The 21737-nt window shown below is 46.1% G+C and overlaps 4 protein-coding genes across 7 annotated transcripts; 3 read left to right on the top strand and 1 right to left on the bottom strand.

Annotated features, from left to right (window-relative positions):
• Window position 1: 1 nt before the first annotated feature.
• Window positions 2-3298, bottom strand: LOC100115367 (protein ST7 homolog). The gene is made up of 2 exons (XM_001599089.6): window positions 3057-3298; window positions 2-2866 (listed from the first exon to the last, which is right to left on the bottom strand). The coding sequence occupies exon 2, from the start codon at window positions 2796-2798 to the stop codon at window positions 1245-1247; it is 1554 nt and encodes a 517-aa protein (XP_001599139.2). The 5' UTR covers window positions 2799-2866; window positions 3057-3298; the 3' UTR covers window positions 2-1244.
• Window positions 3299-3326: 28 nt separating this feature from the next.
• On the top strand, window positions 3327-5456 carry LOC100678965 (CCA tRNA nucleotidyltransferase 1, mitochondrial). Of its 4 annotated transcripts, none has more exons than XM_003426413.5 (3): window positions 3327-3534; window positions 3863-4467; window positions 4541-5453. In XM_003426413.5, exons 2-3 carry the CDS (start codon window positions 3908-3910, stop codon window positions 5334-5336), a joined length of 1356 nt encoding a protein of 451 aa, XP_003426461.1. In that variant the 5' UTR covers window positions 3327-3534; window positions 3863-3907; the 3' UTR covers window positions 5337-5453. The 4 variants fall into 4 exon arrangements, with proteins under 4 accessions (XP_003426461.1, XP_008206616.1, XP_003426460.1 ...); XM_008208394.3 differs by having other exon boundaries at window positions 3332-3530; XM_003426412.4 differs by having other exon boundaries at window positions 3332-3729.
• Window positions 5457-10594: 5138 nt separating this feature from the next.
• LOC100115914 lies at window positions 10595-11538 on the top strand. Its single transcript, XM_001600446.5, has 4 exons — window positions 10595-10746; window positions 10882-11037; window positions 11096-11254; window positions 11332-11538. The coding sequence occupies exons 1-4, from the start codon at window positions 10681-10683 to the stop codon at window positions 11476-11478; spliced, it is 528 nt and encodes a 175-aa protein (XP_001600496.2). The 5' UTR covers window positions 10595-10680; the 3' UTR covers window positions 11479-11538.
• A 2616-nt stretch (window positions 11539-14154) lies between these two features.
• LOC103316171 (paramyosin-like) lies at window positions 14155-21737 on the top strand. Its single transcript, XM_008208392.3, has 12 exons — window positions 14155-14723; window positions 15040-15268; window positions 15620-15883; window positions 15959-16265; window positions 16545-16916; window positions 17354-17973; window positions 18038-18388; window positions 18799-19238; window positions 19321-19604; window positions 19676-19753; window positions 19821-20083; window positions 20512-21737. Exons 1-12 carry the CDS (start codon window positions 14402-14404, stop codon window positions 20621-20623), a joined length of 3642 nt encoding a protein of 1213 aa, XP_008206614.1. The 5' UTR covers window positions 14155-14401; the 3' UTR covers window positions 20624-21737.

Genomic DNA, 21737 nt, shown 5'->3' with positions numbered 1-21737 from the left:
CGTATTTTTTTTATTATTTTCACATGTTTCGTCAATACTACATTGTTTATAATCTATTTCTGTTTGAAAATTTATGATCAATTCTACACATGTATAAAAATATTTATAAAAAAAAAAGAAAACAACAATAGAAGTAAACCTTTTTTGTGGTTGTATAAACGATGGACTATGATGAGCACTTTACGAAATTGAGAGCGTTCATCATTGATAAAATTAACATTGTTTCACTAATATACATAAATATTATGACAGGAAGTGTTATATAAAGAATTTTTTAGTTCAAATTACGTGCACATTATAATTTTGTTTGTACACTGAGTTTGGTAATGTAAAATACTTTTAATTGACTTAAATAATTAAGTAATCAAACAATTTTATAAATACGTAAGATTATCAGTTCTTAGGGTATAGTTCCACCTTGCTGAAAAAAAACTTGTAAAGTACGAAATATAAATATTATATACCTATATGATAGTATTAAATTTGACAAGATCTGCATACATAACGCTACATTTTAATCTTATTTTTTCAAGCGACTGAACAAATCCAGAGCTTAATTTTTCTTCAGTAAGACGGAACAAGGAAGTGATGGGTTATACATACATACATACATCGCCATGTATACATTTAAGTGGCATGCGTGTGAGTGTTGGAAGATAAGGAACGAAAAATTGTTAAGTATCGCAAATATCACATTAGATCCTTGGGTTCACAAAGATACCTGGTGAAAATATCTTTTTGTTATAGCTATAGCGGTAATTGCAATCGATCGCGTTAAAAACCATGTCTTTTACCAATAAAATCTCCATGGCTGTTGTTTAATTGATAGTTTGGCAAAATATTTTACATATGAATACTTATACAACAAGTCTTTCAAAAGTTATTACGAATTAATATTTGGTTTTGTGCTGTGTATAAAGTACATAAAAATTGCAGTTAATTTGATACAATATTATAAATGTATATATGTATAGCAGTTTGTAAATTGAATTAAAACAATGGTAAGATAAGCAGTCGGGCATTCATTTTAAAAAATCTATCGCAGATCATAAAAAAAAAAGTATCTGACACATAGCAGCATTTTTATGTTGTTTCAAAATGCTTTGAATAATAATAATATTATTATATTATTACCATAAAGTTGCTGTCTTAAAGATTAAAACGAGTGTGCTATAGAGAAATGATCAGCGTCGACAAAAAAGTATTTTCACCGGGCGCCCCTTGCCACAAAAAACTGCCTCGTCTTATATTCTAGAGAGCTGCTGCAGGAGATTCGAAGGTAGAACGGCCTCCAGCTTGTCGAGGACATAGTGAAACGGCAATGAGAACCAGGCGAGCATGGCCCTGGCCACGACTCCCATGGTGTCCGGGTACTGGTGCGTCAAAAGTGCTACCAAGGCCGTGAACGAGCACAATCCAGCCGTGAACAGGATGAAAAAGGGCAATTCTTTCTTCGGATAGACGCTCACGTCGTGGAACGAAGGTAGAAGCTCACGATCCGCGCATTCTGTGCAAGTCGGATACGGATAGAACAGATGTCCTCTCTCCAGCGGATAGGGTAGCATTCTGAAGGTACCCTCCCAGGTACAGTGCAGCAGGTTTAGCGCACCTTCCATTTGTTTCCAGTGAGGCAAGTGGAAGAAGGCGTAGGCTATTGCTTCTGAGTCTCCTCTTTTTAGTACGTGCTCAGGTGGAAGTATGAGAGGCTTCATCTCCAACAGGTACTTGGGAACATGTGGATTGAACTCCACAGCTCTGTGAATGGCTTCGACTGCTGACATCTCAGCTGTGGTGAGACCTCTTTTGCTAGCTATGTCTGGAGAGAATTTGTCGGCTACTAACCTTGCCTTCAGGAGGGCTGCTGTGTAACATATCGTTGCTGATTTGGGCAAACTTATGTCATCGTATTTGGCTAATACTGCTTGCACATCTGCGTACGCTTGCATTTCTAAAAGTGCCTCTATGAGATTCTCATGAATGTTCAGGACATTCATAATTGGAGGTACTTCTTTTGTCAGGTCTCTAAACATTTTGACAGCTTCTTTTAGTTTACCTAGTTTTCTGGCACACATGGCAAGTCTTCTCTTCACATAAATGAGTACATTTGTATCCCTTCTGTGAATAGCTTCTGCGATAGAGCCTTGATGCTGAGTATTTTGTGACTTTCTGTAATTGTTCTCTGCTACCTTGAGAGCTTGTTTGAGAATTTTTTCAGCTTCTAAAATAGTAGTAGCTTCTTCTTCAGCCAGTAGAATATAAGCTGGTGCACAGTCTGGATTACGCTCCAAAGCACTGTGAGCTGCTTTTATGCGCACTACAGGATTGCGTTCTCTCCAAGCAGTTTGCATGATTTCATATTCAGCTTTTCCTGTGTCACCTTCACATGTAAAAAAGGTTTGATGATCTTGAGCCGATAAGTTCATATCATAATATGTCAAGGGCTCTTTATTTGTCGCCCAGTAAAACCTTTGATATTCTGCTCCTCTGAATAAGTTGATTGGATTTCGCCAAACTTTACATTCTGGTACATTTTGTTGGTTAGTAGAATTTGTATTGCTTACATTTGAGCTACTACTACTTTCGGATCCATTATCTCCACCACCAATCCATGGAGAAATATGATTTAAGGATACCTGTTCGATAAATGATGTGCCATACTTTCGAAAGTACCACCACTCAAATATCAATATTAAGCCAGATATGAGTGAAGATGTTCCCGTAAGAGCAACATAAAATTTTGGTGTTAGTGTACTAAGGAACATTGTCGAGTCCCACATACTTGTGAATAAAAGGGCCATCTAGATGCTTGAAATACTAAATAATTCTATTAATAGCTATGCGAATTCTTTTTCACAATACTGAGTATCTGTAAAGAAAAAAATATAGGATCGATTACTAACACTAACAAAGTTCCATCTTTGTTTACAAACTTTTCAAGTTGACAAATCTTTTGAACTGTCTATCATTATTACAGATCATTACTGCTCCATGTTCTAACATTCTTATTCCTATAAAATTTAAAGCAATTAACAAGTTAGAAATGATTGTTTGTTTACCTTTCTTCTTATTTTCTTAACTCCAAAAGGACTACAACTATATGTTAAGACTGTTTTGGAGACTAAATACCGGCGATTTAAATTTTTCACAAACATTTATAGCATCTTTCATACTTCTTTTTTTCGTTATTTTTCAACAAAAAGCAGCTATATTTTCGGCAAGAAATACTAGCAGACTAATGATAGCCATTGATTAGTCCATCTCCAGATGTATATTATCGCTTTCGTGAAAACTGCGTTTCAGCGAGTTCCAACAACTGACTATAGAATATTCTATCGTTGCTGTCGCGTCGGCCATTATTGTTGCTGAGAATGAGCGCGAACACCAAAATTAATATTGATACAATACTTATACTTGCAATATTTCACAACAAAAATTCGCGGTTGAGACTTGCAAAATTAAATTTGTATCCAGTTTTGGCAATTTAGCAGTAAACGTCTATTTCAATATTGAAATTGCGCCTTTCTACTTGTGTAGGTATATATCTTATATATACTGTTCTCTCAATGCCTTACCAGCACATGTATTTGTCAGTAGCAAAGTGCTTATAATGAAAGCACGCAGCTCGATCGATTAACGAAGTAAAGACTAATTAAATTAGTATCAGTTATGTTGATATTAAATACTTTCACTAAAAAATTCGAATGTCTTTGCAAACGTGAACATATTAACGTATGTACACTTTTATTATCGTAATAAAGATTTAAAGGTTAGGTTTCATGGAGGCTTGTTTATTTACCATGAAATGAAATCGTAGCAGGAGATTATTAAAGATGCACCTTTAAAAATAAATTATGTGTTACAGATTATCAGACGTCTGCTATCGGAGAATCAGTGGATAAAACGTAAGATGCCTAATGAAAAGATACCACCTCATCGGAGCGATCCAGTTATTAAAACACTGGATTCGCCAGAATTCAAGTCTATTTTTACACCAGAACTGAATACGTTATCTGACATATTTAAAAGGCACAATTATGAATTAAGAGTAGCTGGTGGAGCAGTGCGAGATATACTGATGGGTAAACATCCTAAAGATTTGGACTTTGCAACAACGGCTACTCCTGTTGAAATGAAGGAAATGTTCACAAAGGAAGAGGTCAGAATGATTAATTGCAATGGAGAGAAACATGGTACAATTACATCTAGGATAAATGACAAGGAAAATTTTGAAGTCACTACTCTTCGAGTAGATGTTGTGACAGATGGACGACATGCTGATGTTGTATTTACTACTGACTGGCTGCTGGATGCAAGCAGAAGAGATCTTACAATTAACTCAATGTTTTTGGATCTAGATGGAAAAGTGTATGATTATTTTTATGGATACGATGATCTTATGAAAAGAAGAGTAGCATTTGTAGGGGAACCTGCACAGAGGATATGCGAAGACTTTTTAAGGATCTTTAGGTAAATTTTGAACCATTTATTTGTACTATTACGAGTGTATTCATTCATGGTAAAATTCATGAAATATTTGCAGGTACTTCCGGTTTTATGGAAGAATAGCAGATGTCCCAGATAACCACGATGAAAAAACAATCACTGCTATTAAGGAAAATGTCAAGGGTTTGGAGATCATTTCCGGAGAACGAATATGGAGTGAATGGAGTAAAATTTTGGCAGGAAACTTTCACAGAGAGTTAACTTTAAAATTGATAGAATGTGGATGTTCCAAATACATGGGTCTACCCGAAAATCTCAATTTGGAGCATTTTAACAAAATCTGTCTGAATGCTCAGAAAAATAATGTAAAATTGCGGCCTATCTCTCTAATAGCTGCTTTGTTACATACCGAAGAAGAAGTGTTGCAACTATTCATGAGGCTCAGGTTTCCCAATTTCGACAGAAACCTGGCTCTTTTTATTGTACAACATCGAGAAGAAAAGCTATGCGAAAATCCTTTAAAACCATATCAAAGGGTGGTACTAAAAACCATAGGTAAGGTGTCAGATGTACGAGAATTCGTAAGTGAATTATTGAGGTACAAAGGGTCTCTAGATCTGCTGGAAGAGTTTGAAAAATGGGATTCGCGTTTCCCGATAAATGGCGGTATGGTGAAGCCCTACGTGGAAAATCCCAAAGTAATAGGCGAAGTAATCAACAGATTAAAAGACATTTGGCTGGACAGTAACTGTGAAATGCCTGTAGAAAAGTTACAGAAGCACATACCAGATATTGCTGCAGAGGCATCATTGGAACACAAGGAAAGGGTAGAAAAATTCAAAGCCGACAAAGAGAAAGGAAGAAGAGAAAAGAAGAAGTCGGTATCCAATTGAGTTTTATTAACTTTTTATGCTTACGTGGAGAAATAATGTTTCGTACGAGTCGGCTGTAATTTTAAGATTTTATGAATGTTAAGACAAGGTAAAATAAACCGTTGTATTTTCCGAAAATTTCTCACACCAGAGTTTTTATAAAACCGTAAGCGAAAAAAAGCGATTTTTATTCGTTACATCAGTTGCGATTCGGAGAATCGATTTTCATAGGATGTGGCTTCGGTCAGCCGTACATGGAACCTACTACAGGATAGAAATTACACGGTTCTTTTTCAAAATGAAAAACCCAGTAAAAATAAAGATAAAAAAAGCCGGATGGAGTCGTAAAAGCTGCAGTAGCTTTGTAGCAGTACATACATGTATAGTTCGTCAGTGGGCCAGCAAAGTCTGATTACAAGTCACGAACTCGTTTTCGTTCTCGAGTGTTTGTCAATTAACGACTCTGACCCGTAAAACTATCCGAGGGGGCCAGGGGTGACGCTAAAGCGTTCACTGGCCGTTTTCCTGTCAGGAATGAAGTTTTAATTAAATTTATCCTCGGCTCAACGACTCGTCTCGCAGACTATAATCCTGTGCACGCGCGCGAAAGCTTCTAGTTTTTTTTTTTACAGCCATTTGACGCTGTACCATACGACTCCCCTATAACTGCCTGTCGATACTTCGATAATGTACATCGTTCGTTGGTTATTTTGAATAGTTGCGAAAGAGGGGTTCTGGAAAATTGTCGAGTGAAATTCTAATTAAAAGGGTGTAGCTTTTTTTTAAAATTAATTTCCTGCACAAAAGGCTACTTCGTGGAGAGATCGTAATATTCTCTCGGTTTGTCTGAAAAGCGCGAAAACTAGAAACATTCCGTCGTCATACTGTTATCACCTCAGCCGTACACGGTGTACACGAGAATAAAAATTCTCCTTTTCTCGCGTGGATTACAGCCTCGGACAGCTTGACGTGGGTGCTTATATACGTATATGTAAAAAACAGAGCATATTATTCGCGTCAAATTATTCTCCCGTATAAATGCGGAGTTAATAATTTCGGTATAATGGAGACAGAGAGGCGAAAAACTATTTATGGATAATGTTATACTTTGTAATCTAATTTTTAATTATCGGCGGATGCTTGCTTCTGTCTACAACTTTGAACTCGTACACGAGCTTATTATTATGTTAATGCATAAATAATGCTGAGAGCGAATAGAAATCTCTCTGCTGCAGTACAAGTACAAGAATTTCTCTCGAATTAAATTTTACACCGTATCCGGTGGCTTCGTAATTGTAAAAGTTATTCAAAAGGTTACTCATAAGAAATATTTCTCAATTTAAAATTAATTAACCGAAATTTAATTTCCCAATTCTCTGCAGCCGTCTCATTCGTATAACCGTAGCAGCAGCAGCAGCAGCAGCAGCCGGTCTTACAATCGCGCACCTCCGGAAAATTCATACAATAGCGTCGGCGGAGTCTCCCGAAAAAAGCTCGACCACCCCTCTCTCTCTCTCTCTCTCCCTTTCTATCTCGAGGAAAATAGCGTCGTCCGGGGTAGGCGTGTCCCGACGTCGTCGTCGTCGTCGTCGACTACTGCCGTCATCGTCTTTTCTCCCCTCGGCCGACAAATGGCCCAGCGGCAGCTAGCTGGAGCTACGAGTTTCGGAAAAGACGCTGCCGCGGAGCAGCTCTAATTGCTCGCGATCCTCGCGCAATTAAAGTCTGGTTAGTCCTCGCTGAAGCTCTCTCTATACATATATCTGTATATACAGGCGTACACAGAGGCGCTCGACTGCGCGCACGTGGTCCGCCTTGCAAAGCAGCCTGTACAGCATTCGACGCCGCCGCGGACAAAGACCGCCAGACTGTCGTCGTCGTCGTCGTTGGACAGCTCGGTCTTTTATTAGTTTTTATAGCGAGCGCGACGCGACGGAACGTTCCGCATGCGAGATGTATAATTCTCGCTCTGCTCCGCTCTGTGTACGAGAAGCAGCTTAAAGGGACGTTGGCCCTTTTAGCGAGCGCGCGCTTAACGTCACGCCTCGCGTGTGTCGAGAGAGAGAGAGAGAGAGAGAGAGAGAGAGAGAGAGAGAGAGAGAGAGAGAGAGAGAGAGAGAGAGAGAGAGAGAGAGACAAGAGATTTCAGGCAGGCTTTTATTTGTTTCTCTCTTTTTTTTGCTTTCCTTCCTCGGCGGCTGTCGCGCGCGGATGCAGCTGTACGTCGGCGCAGGTGCTTATTTTCCGTTTAGTGCGGTGTGCGCCGAGGATGAAGAAAAAACGCGAATGCAAAATGGACCTGCTCTCAGGGGAATTCGCGTTTGATGCTTGAATGTTCCATCCTCTCCTTTTTTGCTGATTATAATTTTTGACTTTTATGATAAGAGGATTCGTGAAATGTAGATTTTGCAATGTAAATAGCGAGAAACATATGAAACTCCTTAAATCGTTCAATGCGTAGGCATTCCAGCTTGGAAAAATATTTTCAGAGCGCGCGCGGAGAGAGCCGTCGTTTGTAGAGTATACTCGTCGGCTCGTATAATAATTACATCTGTTTTAACGCCGCGCGCATGCATATATTCTGAACGTTTCTTTACTTCATTTCCACGCATTTTGCAATGCTGCGTTAATTAAAAACTTTTGACCCGCTTCATTCAGTCGAAATTCGCCTCTGTAATTTCATACACGAACGATAATTTACCATAATTTGTAAAAATATTTGACGACAAAGCGTGACATATACACAGTTATTTAACAGATATATACATATTTTAATTAATACAAATCGATACAAATGGCCATACCTGAAAATGAAAACTCATACATAACATGAAAGTTTCAACGCAGCCGGACATACGCCCATGGCACACACATCAGGCTCGACTCTTGCAGCCTAGCTGCGCTACACCAGATGATATACTTGCTCGGCCTCTTCTCCGCTCGCGCGATTCTTTACTCCCGCGGCCTTTGTTTACGGCTGCTTACTTCCTCGTCCGTCTTGATTCTGTTCCTCTCTTTTATTTTCCCTCTCCCCCTCTCCCCCTCTCTTTCTCACCGAGAGCTTTTTATCTCCCGAGTCATTAAGCACGAGCGCTTGCCGCCGGCTCATTGTGTCCCGTTTTTCGCTCGCTCAGAGGGACGGGGGGAAGCTATGTATATATATGTTTGTGTTATACGGTGCGCGGAGAGCCCGAGGATTGCTTAAATCAAGGGCTTTATCGAACCCTCGGCATTGTATACCTGTATCACCCGAGCTTGAACGTACGACGAGTCACGACGACCTATAACGCCTTTGATATCTCTTCGCAAATAACGTATCCTCCACATACTGATGCTCTTGTTTATCTCGGCGAGTGCGAAAGACGAAGAGCACGTATGATTTATTATATATCATTAAACATCGGCAATATAGCTCCCGTAATAATTGACTCTGTTAATAATAGTGCGAAGCACGATTGAACGCGAAAAAAAGTCGCGCAATTGCAATCAGCCCCGGCGCGTCGACTAATAATCATTCCTGCATCGCAGGAGTGTAGAGCGCCGGCAAACTCCGAGCGAGCGGGCGAGAGAGCTTGCAATAAGATGCCGACGCTGCGGTCAGGAGCCCCGCGCAGTTGCAACCGCATCGCCTTAGCGAGCTCGCCTACAGCCGATCGAGTGCTCATTAGGTGAGCTGCTCGTCGTGCTCCATTCTATACTCGCTGCTGCATGCAGATATATGTGTCTGCGTGTATGTGTTAGTGCGCTCTCCAGTGCGGCAGCGCAAAAAGACGTATATAGAGCGTCGACGGCGCGCTTCCGGGAGACAATAGGCGAGAGCTGTGCGGGGCAGGGCATACATAGACTTTGATGCGATTTCACGAGAGGAGGTCCTTTTCTCTCTCTCTCTCTCTCTCGAGCTCCTATGTATAGATATACCTACGAGGTACTCCCTCGGAATCCCCGAAGCGTCTGCAGCAGCAGAGCACAGCTCTCGGCGGGTACTCCGGTGCGCGGCTAGCTCTCACCCACTTTCCCCGCGCCTTTTGCGTCCCACAAAGCATCGCGGAGTGAGAGAGAGAGAGAGAGAGAGAGAGAGAGAGAGAGAGAGAGAGAGAGAGAGAGAGATGACACGAGCACGTGTGTGTTCGTGTGAAGCGAAGTCGCATATACATATGTATGCTTGTTATATATATATATATATAAATATATATAATGCACATATATACGTATAGAGCGAAGCTATGCACACAAAGGAAATGCAGGCGTAGGTTCAAAGTCCGCGCGCTGCACTGTCAAACCTCGCTAATTAGTGGGCTGTTTACCTCTCGAGCTACGTGGACGAGTATGTCGGAACAGCCACGCTCTCCTTTCCGCTGTCGTCTTCTTCTGCATCTTCCGTATCATCTTGTGTGTGTGTGTGTGTGTGTGTGTGTGTGACTCATTAGCCAAGTGAGACGAGAGAGCGATTGTGCGCGGGTTGTACAAAAGAAGGGACAACGAGGAAATTATACGAAACGAGCGTTGCATCGCGAATAATAACGAGGGGAAATGGCCATTGTTAATTATGAATTCGCGCTCTGTCTCAGCTCTCCTTGCAATTATATTATAAATGTACAGTTGACATTGCCCGACGCTCGGCAAAACATATACGTAATATCGGAAAATTTTCGCGTGCGAATCGGCCCACCGCACCCAGGGCTTCTTTAAATTTCACGAGGCACACGGCGATGAGGAGCATCAACGTCGCTTTCGGCTATGCCTATATAGCCGTTATGCGCGAACTGTATTCGCGAAAATTGCCCGGGAATTCTGCGAGTCTGATCATAATCCAAGAACGGCGTTGTTGCGTGTGTGTGTGTATACGCGCACCTGACAATGCTTACGAGAAGGTCGTTTGAGACGTTATCCAATTAGACGCGATCCACTTGCCTTTTCCGAGTCGCGCGAGTGTATAAGTTAGTAATTCGGGATAATTGCTGGAAGCGCGATGCTTTTATTGTCGCTCGCCAAGTTTTCGGTACGCGGAAATGGAAATAATAATGAGGGTGGGAAAAAAAGGAAATTTTTAATCTTCCGGGTTTATATAGGGAAAAAATGTTTACACAAAGCTGGAAAAGCGCGCGGGCGTATAGAGCGAATGAAAACGTGCGTTCTATTGCCGGGGATATTATTGCAAAGGAAAATTTGCGGGCTTTGTTGTATTACGCGACTTTAATCCTACTATGTATTGTTCCACGCGAGATTTATGATTTTCCTGGCGGATATGCGCGATATAAAAAAGTTATTATTCAACTCGTACTGCTGCGCTACGTTATATCTACATAGCAGTGCGCTCTGTTCCACAGAGTCCGCGGTAGTCATCGTTTGATGATATTTCAAGAGGATGTCTGCCTCGTTCTACCTCGTTTGCGCTGTAGCGATTTTTCCACTGTCGAGCCTCGAGGGCCACGTAAGTATTGTTCTTCGATAACTTTGATAAAATTCAAATATATATATATATATACACACACACCCACACACACACACACACACACACACACACACACGCATGGTATTGTATAATCGTGAATGTGATTCGAGCTAGATAAACGTCAAATTCGAGGACGTCAACGTCGATTACGTCAACGACGAGTACATCGACGAGGACACGTTCGATCTTGCTGTGAACTACATTAACAAAACTTACAACACCTTGAGGTGCAAGGTCAGAGTCGTTAAGAAGTTTCCGGACGATCTTCGCGTAAGTACAAAGCTAGCGAAGAATCATTCTGAGAAATAAACGAAAACTCGCTGCGCAGATATCACTTAAGGTGTATGCCTACGCCTTGAACGATTTTCGAATACCCATGGGCATCAGCGTGAACATTTCGATTTGCGACGTGAAGACGGCGCCCATTCTCGTGATGCCGTTCATCAGCGCGATCGGCGGCGACCCGGATAAGTGCGGCCCCGACGAGGTCCTCTTCTCCCTTGCATTATATTTAACATACCGGTGTGTTTGGACTAAATTGTAAACAATGTTATAATATTGCAGGGCGAATACGGAAACGAAGACTTCTACCCGGTCGACCCGAAGATGCTGCCCAGCGTGTTCCCTCGAAACCAGTACCGCTTGAACATCGTAATAGACAGTCCATCCCTGACGATCCTGAAGGTTCAATTCTACGTGCAAATATCATGAGCTGTATTATATTGACGAATCGAATTTTCGCACTATAATATAAACAATACACACGTCGCACACATTGCATTATTAAAGCTCTACACGATCGCGCTTGCACACACACACACACACACACAGAGCTTGCGCAAACAGCGGAGATCGGCCAAACTACTTCCCGAAAACAGCGCTCGCATAATTAGCGCAAAGGAAAAGACCGCGTCAGCGCGGTGCAATAGAGCAACAAACTCAGCGGGCAAACATCGCAGCGCACAGCGCGGATCTTCGACTATCCAAGCGCGAAAGCTTTGCTCGGCTGCGCGCGTTTGTTCTCGCCTTGTACATTCGACTGTGTATAGCGTCGATATCGTCTGACAAGACCCTGAGCCTTTGCAAAATAGTCGCGGGCGTTTTATCAAATGTACAGCAGCAGCGCGTGTGTTTATGCGCGCACGTGAGAGAGCTAGACCATCTGAACTTTGCCGCAAGCTCTCTCCCCGCCCCCCCGTCGACTAAGCAAATTAAACGAGTCTTGCGGAAACTTGCTCTTCTCGCGAGAGGGAGATCGTGATGTTTATTCGACCAAGTTTGGCTTCGCTCGAAGGGGAGAAGGACTGATTTCTTGTGCCCGCTGCGCGGACGACTCGGAAGAATAACAGCAGTGGCAGGTGGGGCTACGACTTCGGCCAGAGAAAATAGCTCATTAGCGTACAAAGAGAGAGAGAGAGAGAGAGAGAGAGAGAGAGAGAGAGAGAGAGAGAGAGAGAGAGAGAGAAAAGGACCTTCGATTCTACGGGAGATGGGATGGCTTTTAGTGCGCAAGATTACCTTCTCTCGATGGGTCCTGCACCTACTGGCCGATGATGTTATTCCGCGATCAAGTTATTTTTCGAGAATTTGCATGAATGATCGAGTTACAGAGCGAGCTGTGGAGAGAATCTCATTAAAGTTTTTCGCCCGATGTCTCATTTCGCGCAGCGTTAATTTGAAATCACTAAGTGGGAGAGCCCGTATTTTTACAGCTCCGGGAAAGACATTTACTCGCTCGACAAACCTCGAAGTTTCCCCACATCCTTGCGAGCATTTCGTGAATCGGCGCGCGGATCTGAAAAATTGATAGAGCAACAGCATACTGTGTACAACGTCGACCCGCTGTACAATGTCTCCGCGTTAACGAGGATCACGGGCGCCGTGCGCGGGCATAACGAAACCCATAGATATCCCTCGAGCCTCCTCCGCTTGGCCCTCCTCCTGTACCTACACCACGGCGACGCGTGAAATGATAGATGAGCTCGGAGGAACTATGCCCTCTCTCTCTCTCTCTCTCTCTCTCTCTCTCTCTCTCATCTGCGAGCTTTTTGCTGAAATAATATCTTGCCCGGGAATTTTAGCGGTCGCCGCGCTTAAAACACGCGATAATGGCCCCTCGCAAGCGCGTGATTAATACATCATGAGCTATATACATACCTACACCCCGCGCTTTAACCCTCCGACCTCTTTATGATCCCGAGTGGGTGTGTATGGCGTTTTCGAAAGAACAAACGTATGGCTAAGCAACAAAGCTGTCTTTTCCCGCGTCGATGCGAGAGAATGCGGCGAGAGATCTCGCGTTGCGATTATACACGCGCGTTATAAGTTCCGCGCCTGAAATATTTAACGGGAGGAAGCGTTCGTTCTCTTTGATGCAGTCGAGATTATGTATATACAGGGTTTATGATGGCAATCTCGGCGCGAGACGCCTCGCCGGTGCATAATTCAGGGCTTTCGCTCGAAATCAGCCCGATGGGGGGATAACGCGCTACGATATACGACAGGCACGAACAACAGCCCTTTCTCTTTATATCCCCGTATTATTACAAATTAAAGACGGAAAGTGAGTATAGTGTATGCATATAGGTAAACCCGTGAATTTTTCCTCATCGCGACCGGATCTTCGTCTATATGCGGAGTACAGATACGGTTTGGCAAACATCGAAATTGGCGCGCGTTGGCCTGTAATGCAAGATTACGGCGGAAGCCGCAGAAATGCGTGTTTGAGGATTCGCAATACCGTATGTACACATACGACATACGGCTATGACGCTCGTTCGAATCCTCGGGTGACGAAGCTTACACTTTTGCGGCGACTCTTTGTGTCGCTCATTGATTATTTGCGCGGAAACGCGGCGAGATTATTCAGAGGGATTAAGCTCTTGATTTTTATTGTCGATACGCGTGCGCTTTGAGGGATCGCGCTTTTGGTTTGTGACACGTGATTCTGGCGGTTTGCTGATGCCGAGATTAGATTCTAGCTGCGGACTTGGCATTTAACATGATATGATGGTATAGAATGTGTAATAGAAGCCGATGAATACTCGCGAATTTTTCATCGAGTGGCGAAACTAAGCAGCAAACAAGCAAATTCTGTAAAAATAACAGGCTTTCTATAACAGTCTAAGACTTATCCATAAGATTACAAAGCGCGTCGCTTTTAGAATGATTGCGCATTTAATCCTATCGATCCCATCGATAAAATAAAGAAGTAGTCGATGTGAGAAGATTCCATATCAATATTAGATATCAAATATAGAAGCTGAATTAAAAATGAAATATAAATGGCACAGTCGGTTTATAAGTATTATTGATGAACGAATTTAAAGACTGCGCTTCAGTCATTCATCCATAAGAAATCGCTCGAATCTCGCAGCCAGGTTCACTGCGTTCGATCGGCTGATATCGACAGCTGAATTCACCATCAACAAACCTCAAACACATTCCAAGTCTCTATCTCTCTCGCCCATCAAAAACGATCCGCTAAATAATGACCCGGCCAACAATCGCGCCCGCGAACATCCCACCGTGAGGACTCGGCAGACGATGACCCCGTCCCGTCGACGGCGCCGTAAACCTACTCCCATCGAGTCCAGCGCATAACCTTTCGACCATAGCCTCGGCACACGCAGCCATGGACGTCGAGGAGGAGGATGAGGAGGATGAGGAGGAGGAGGAGGTAAGCACGTGTGCTGGCCCCTGCTACGAGGAGGAGCTTTCGTCGCAGTCAACAGCCGATCAAGAGCAGCCTCGAGGCCGGAACTACTGCTGCTGCTGCTGTCATTACGATCCGTTCGAGGAGGAGGAGGAGCAGGACGACGACTCGCGCATTCGGGATCCGAGCTTCGCCCTGAGGAAGCTCAAGGTGATGAAGTGCCAGATGAGGAAGTGGCGGCTCGAACGTCCGCAGCTCGAGAGCCGGGTTAGGTCTCTGAGTCTGGCACTGCAGGCGCTAGGTACATAAGCCTCTGCGTTTATGCTTTTGAATGTTTGATGGATCGTGCGGCTGTGCGCGCGAAGCTGTGCTTCATTGTTGCGGTTTCATTTATTCAACGCCGTTGCACAGTGACATCTCGACGGCTCTTATTTATATATCGCGTCCACTTTGCGAAAACGTCACATCGCACAAACGAAATCTCAATATAATTGACATATCGTGTTTATGTCTATTATGCAGAGAATCGATGCTCTGTTTTGCCGATAAAAGTACATCGATATACCCAAGTTTTCGGAGAATAGGTCAAAAGCATTTCTCTTCATCTCGTCGTACAGGCGGCGACGCGCAGGAAGTGCTCGCAAAGACGGACCCTCTGGCGGCGCACTATCGCGAAGAGAGCCAGCGCCTCGAGCTTCGGAAAGACCAGCTCGAGGACGAGGTTCGGGATCTGCGCGAGACGCTGGCCGAGCGTGACTGCTGCGAGGAGCAGCCCTGCGACGCTGTCGCCCACGTCCGAGAGAAGATCTGGGCCGTGAGGCTTCGAGCCGCCGAGGAGAAGAGAGAGTAATCGCTGCTTTCTGTGTATTATTCTAGATGCGCGAGGGTGGGCGGTTCGAGTGGGCGGCTAAATATGGAGACGGAACGAGGCATCGCGTATATAATGTAGCAGCGGACAGGAAGCGTACAGCCTCCAAAAATACGTAGTCCAAGAGACCGGGAGGAAGCGCTTACTTATGCTAGCTATACCCGTCCGACTAAATCATTACTTTCTTCACTGATCGTCTCCGACAGCCTCCGATACTTCGGTCGATCTAGGACGGAGTTGAAAATACACACGCGTAATGTAGTCGCCATCCGGGGCGGCGGCGATTAATTTCAACACACTCAAATCTACTTCCTGTATAAAATACGCAGACTGCGACGGGCGATAAGCGATCTCCGCCAGAAGCTCGAGGAGGCGCGGGAGGATAGCTCCTGCTCGGCGCTGAATCGTTTGCGCGGCAAGCTGCGCGAGCTGACCCGCGATGGGGAAAAGGCTGCCGGCGGTGATCAGCATGCGATGCGGCTGTCCTCGGCCGCGCTCGAGAAATCGATCGAGACGATGGCCGAGTTGACGACGAGCTGCGACCAACTGAAGCGCGAGAACGAGCGGCTCCTCGCCGAGGTCGAGGGTCTCAAGTGAGCACATTGATTCGGCGACTCGACTCTCTCTTTCTCTTTTCCCGAGTAATCTCGGGGCTTGTTCGAAAAAAGGAAGGAGATAAAGGCCGACACCGCGGACGAGGAGAAGTTCGTGAAGGAGGACGATCTCGAGGCGAGCGCCGCCGAGATAAGCGAGCTGGCGAACCGGGTGCGCAGCTGCGAGTCGACGGCCACGCAGATGCGGCTCCAGCTGGCCGAGAAGGACGAGACGATTAACGAGCTGCAGAAGAAACTGTACGCCGAGAGGCGCGGCTCGCAACAGCTCGAGCGCGACCTCGAGCGGACGCTAGTGAGTCAGCGCGGTTTCGTCGCCGAGAGCGACGCGATGAAAGCCGAGCTTGCCGACAAAGACCAAAAGGTACGTTCGCGCACACCCTCGGCTTTTGACTCTTCGCCGCGTGTCCCCGTTTGCCCGAAAAGCGACAGGGAATCCGGCTACTTTTAACTCGCGCGACGTCGTCGATTCAGGCCTTTATTAGTCGACAGAAGTGCTGGAAATAAAAGCGCTGATTGCCACGAGAAAAGCACATACGGTAATTGCTTTAGTAATAATGAACCTACATAGACTATTCTCGATCGAACGAACTTTTTCCGGTACGACGACTCGGGAGCTCAATCGATTCTCATCCGCCGACAGGTGTCGCAGCTACAGCGCGACCTGCGCCAGTCGGTGGTGGCCACGCAGGCACTTACCGATCTCGAGTCCGAGCTCGAAAGACTTCGGCCAGAACTGCGGGAACTGGAGACGCAGCGGGACGAGATGCTGGTCGAGCTGTCCGAGCTCAGGCGCGAGCTGTCCTCGCGGAACGATCAGATAGACCAGCTGCTTGAGGAACGAGATCGGCAGAGAACGACGTTCGAGAACGAACTGGAGAAGGTCGTTTCAGAGTCGCGGAATGCCCAGGATAAGCACGACCAGCTCGTTCAGGAAAACGAAGCTCTGCGCGAGCGAGTTAACCAGTTGGAGAACGAGCTCGAGACGAGGCGACGGGAACTCGAGGCTGCGATGGTACGTTGCGTCCGTCTTATAATCAGAGGTGTACTCTTGAACGAATAACAAGATTGATTTTAATCAGCTGTCAAATTAATGCTATTTGGATCCAGTTCTCTTTTATACCATCTACATCAATGTAGGTCAGCAGATCTGTCGGGCGATCTGATAGGGTCTCGGCACTTTCTTCGACATTTATATTCAGAATGAAGTGCTGACGTCTGATGTTTATTACGCTAATTCGGTATCCTATTACAGGCCAAACCGATCTAAATTCATATTGCTCTTGTTCTCAATAATAATGCGATCAATTTTCACTAGCCCAACTGTAACAATCATTGACGTTCCGACGAATTCGTAATCGCTCGAACGTTATCGCTGTCATTTATTTTTGTTTCGACGGTCGTCGATCCGTGAACTATTAACCCATTTCCCCCCCCCCCCCCATCCAATAGCAGCAGCATCGTTCCGAGATCAGCGATCTCCGCGGCGAACTGGCCAATTCGAGATCGGAGAATGAAAGTTTGAGAGCCACGACGAACGAGTTGCGTCAGGCGGACCAGGAGCGTCGCTCGCTCGCAGACAAAAACGCCGAGCTACTGGATAAATTAAACCGAGCTAGCGCCGACGTTGACCGATTGACCGCGAGTTTAGACGAGCTGCAAAAAAGTTCGGGGTCAGAGGCGGCGGCGTCGAGGCAGAAGACCACGGAGTTGAAAGAGGCGCTGGAGAAGCAGAACATCGTGGTGACGAAGCTCGGCCGGGAAAAGGAGGAGCTTTCGGCGACGCTGAAGAATTTAGAGAACGATTCGAGAAAGCTGCAGGAAGAGAGGGACGCGTTGCAGAGGAGCTTGAGGGAGCTGGAGGAAAAACTGGCCGAGTCGAAGAGGGGCAACGAGGCGTCGCAGAGGGAGATCGAGGAACTGGCAAACCGGGCGAACGAGGCGAAGGAGGCTCTGGAGAAAGCGAGCGGTGAGCTGCGCCAGGCGAAGGGCGACGGCCAGTCTACCAAGAGGCAGCTGGACGAGTCGAGAAAAGAGCTCGAGAACAGCAGGGCCGACGTCGACGATCTGAGGTGACGTTTACCGATACCGATTTCGCGAGCCCATAACTCAACTCTGTTTTCTCTCGACTTACAGAAAAGCGAAGGACGAGTTGAAATCTAGGCTCGACGCCTCGGAAGCTCTCGCCGTCAAGCTTCGAGCCGAGGTGGACTCGCTCAGCTCGGAGAACGCTGACCTGACGGCCGAGCGCGACCGGTTGAGAGCCGATCGCGTGAGACTGAGCGACGAGCTCGAGCACAGCGAAAACCGACTCGTCGAGCTGCAGGAGGCTCTGGCTAATACCGCCGCTAACAAGGACAGGCTGGAGCGAGAACTGGGTGATCTCAAGTGGCAGCTCGACAAGCTGCGCAAGGACCTGAACGCCGAGCTGATCGTCAGAAAGGAAAGCCAGGATAAGTTGGAGACGGCCAACGCAGAAATTGAGAGGTTTGCAATATTTATTCGATTGATATACGAAGGTAGCACAGAGAGAGAGAGAGAGAGAGAGAGAGAGAGAGAGAGAGAGAGAGAGAGAGAGAGAGAGAGAGAGAGAGCAGATTTTTAATTGAAATATAATTATACGCTGAGATTGACGTTGCCGTAGCTCAGATTCTGCGCTGAATATGTAGGTGTGGCAATATCAGCGCGATTTTTTCGAAATGTTTTATGAACCTTATATAGTCATCCTCGAATTCAGAATATATCTCGTGCATAAATAACGGCGTGAATTGTTCACTATAGCTGGTTCGGCAAAGTTCAAGCATTTTAATATCTTAATATCCGCATGCATATCTCAATCTTATAATATTTTTATTAATCGCGAAACGGATATTTACAATGAACAATTCAAAACACAGGTTAAAATCCAGAATAGCCGAGCTCGAAGCGAGTCAGGCCTCGCTCTCGGCTGAGCTGAACAACCTGCGCAACGAGCTCGCGCTACTCGCCACCGAGAACGGCCAGTTCAAGTCGGAGGCCGAAAGACTGAGGTCCGAGACGGGCAAAGCGCGCAGGCAGTCGGCCCACTTGCGCAGCGAGCTGTCGAAACTGCAAAGTGCCGGCAGCGCCTCTTCAGCCGTCCGAGAGCCAATCGATGGGCCGTCGAAATCGAGGGACGACGCACCGAAGCCGAAGAAGGAGGAGTCGAAACCGAGGAAAGACGCTGCGCCGAAGCCTAAGGACGAGCAAAGGAGATCGAGAGCGAGAGCTGAGCAGGCAGACAAGAGCCCGCTCGATAATGGCTTTGACCCGAAGGCGAGCGAGGCACTCAGGAGCGAGATGCAGTCGCAAATCGAAGGTATGCGCCGATGGAACTCGAAATGTTTAAGCAGCGGTGCGTAATGATGTACGTTGCTCCTTGTGTGCGATACCGCTCTCAGGCGTGAATAGGGTTCGTGGCTTTATAAGCTACGTGGAGGGCAAGGCAGCGGCGAAGCCGCCGATGACGACCACCGCGGAGTTGCCTCGCAGGGACAAGACCGACTGGCAATCATCTCCGCGAGTCGGTGAGCTCTTCGAAAGTTCGCGGAAACTATCGGAGGCGATCCTCAAGGCCGAGCTCGAGATTCAAAGGCTCGAAAAAGCATCCAATCCCGCGATCGACGAGCCAAGAACCGTCGCGGATGAGACGCCCGTCGATAAGCAGCTAGCCGGCCAACTTTCGGTACACAGTTTGTATAGATGACGCACATCAGAGTATCTTCGTTTCTAAAGCTCGTCGTTCGGTCTCCGCAGGATAAGCCGATGGAAGGTGACGGCGAAGCGCCGGAAGAGGCAACTTCGAGCGACTTCGACGCGGACGCGTGGCTGCAAGTGAGTCGATGATCAGTCGGGAGTATAACGACGGCTTGCGTACACGGAAAAATAATCGTCCTTCCAGTCTCTGACGCTGACAGAACTAGCCGAGCTCCACGGCCGCATCTGCCTGCTGACCTCCAACATGATCCAGGACGACGAGGGCCGCGATTTGCTGGACGCTCGGATGGCAGCGCTGCAACGCCAGATCGCGGAGAAGCAGCTCGAAGCTACGACGCGAGCCGAAGAGATGCAGAGGGCGGTGATGCGCGAACAGGCCCAACTGATCAGAATATCCGACGAGATGAACCGCGAACGCGAGCTGAATCTGGCGATCAGACTTATGAGGTTCGTTATCGATATTCCGCAATTCCGATAGTAATGGTTCCGTTTCTAGCGCGTTTTCGTATTTCACGCGTTAATATTGCATCTCTCAATCCATACGCGATGGATCATATTATACTTTCACGTGCATCGGCTATATCTGCGACTCGGTATTTCTATCGCTCGCTTTGCGTGTCGTCATCGTTGCTCTCATTTCGGAGAAAGACAAATACGTCCGATAGCGCCCTACGTAACAAACTCGCCGATATAGCCCAGTCTAAGACAATTTTATTATTTAAATTCAATTTGCATTATCACATTACTCCATTCAGTGCGTGTAACTTGTTCTTCATCGTCGCGAAAAATTGTACCTAGAATTCATTCGACGCGGGCGTGTATCGAGCGAAAAAATCTGACCAATTTATCAGCAGACCTTTCACGATGTTCCGCAGCGGCCAGGACAGGCGGTTAACGCCGGAGGCGGTCGTCTGTTGCGCCCGGGAGGACTGCCTTCGCGCCGGCTGCACCGGTGACTTTGATCCGAGCTCGGTCCGCCGGAAATGAGCTGCTCGGCGTCGTTTTTCGCGGACCCTTTCGCCGGAATAATTGGCTCCTGCCCCGAGAGAGGGACCGCCGGAAATGCGCGAGCGGTCATTAATCAACATCCTGCTTCCAAGCGGGACAGGTTTATAACGCCTCTTCCTCCTCCTCCTCTCACTCTCTCTCTCTTTTTTTGTATCGTCTCTTTTTATATCTCCATCTGCTGTGAAGCTATGTGCAATATATAGTTGTATCCGTTTTCGCGTGTATAGTTCCACCCCTTCCTTGAAACGGTATTTAAAGCAACGCGAGTGTCGTGGTCTCACGGTGTCGAGATTCTCCGGCGTTGAAGGCTCGTTAAGAGCGCGAATCGGAACGAGGCAATTCAATAAAGTTCGAGTATCGCGTCTCGCTCTTTCTCTCTGAATTCCTGCTTACCTTTTCCCGGAATAACCATAGCGGCCATTGATTACCTTTGTAAATGCATTCCCCGAGAGCGCGGGCTGGTAATGTCCTCGGCGGGCTTCTCTCTCTCTCTCTTCTCCCTAACGTCGAGTCATCGCGACAGCTTTCCGGATTAATCTTGATTAAGCTGCGGCTGGCCGGCTGCGCGACTGTTCTCACATTTCCATTTGTATAGACGCGCTATACACGCCGCCGACGACGACTGGGCTTCATTGTGCGGGCTTTCTTTTTGTTTGCGTGCAATGATTTGGGTCACGGATTTCGTGGGAATTACGTTAATGCCCTGTGTCGGTAGAGAGAGAGAGAGAGAGAGAGAGAGAGAGAGAGAGAGAGAGAGAGAGCGAGCGAGAGAGAGAGAGAGAGAGACTTCTTGCCGGAAGGTATAACATTATTATTGTTGAGGAGGGTTGCTTTCGCTTAAGCTCCACCCTGCGCGCGTTTTGCTGAATAATAAAGCGTTGTTTATACTCACGGATGAGCGATGTAATTATATCGTGGTTCTAGCTTTTTTTTCTCATTGCAATATGAAATGCAGCGAACAAAAGATGCAATTTTCATGTATAGAAGCAGCGTTTGAATCTCTTGTGTAAACATTGATGGAAATGGATATATCTATTAAAAAATTAGATGCGCGATGCACGAGTGTGGAATTAAATTTTCTTCGAATCGTTAA

The sequence above is a fragment of the Nasonia vitripennis genome, chromosome 4 (genome assembly GCF_009193385.2).
Source record: "Nasonia vitripennis strain AsymCx chromosome 4, Nvit_psr_1.1, whole genome shotgun sequence".
Classification (NCBI taxonomy): Eukaryota; Metazoa; Arthropoda; class Insecta; order Hymenoptera; family Pteromalidae; genus Nasonia; species Nasonia vitripennis.
This window is presented reverse-complemented; position numbering and strand designations above follow the sequence as displayed.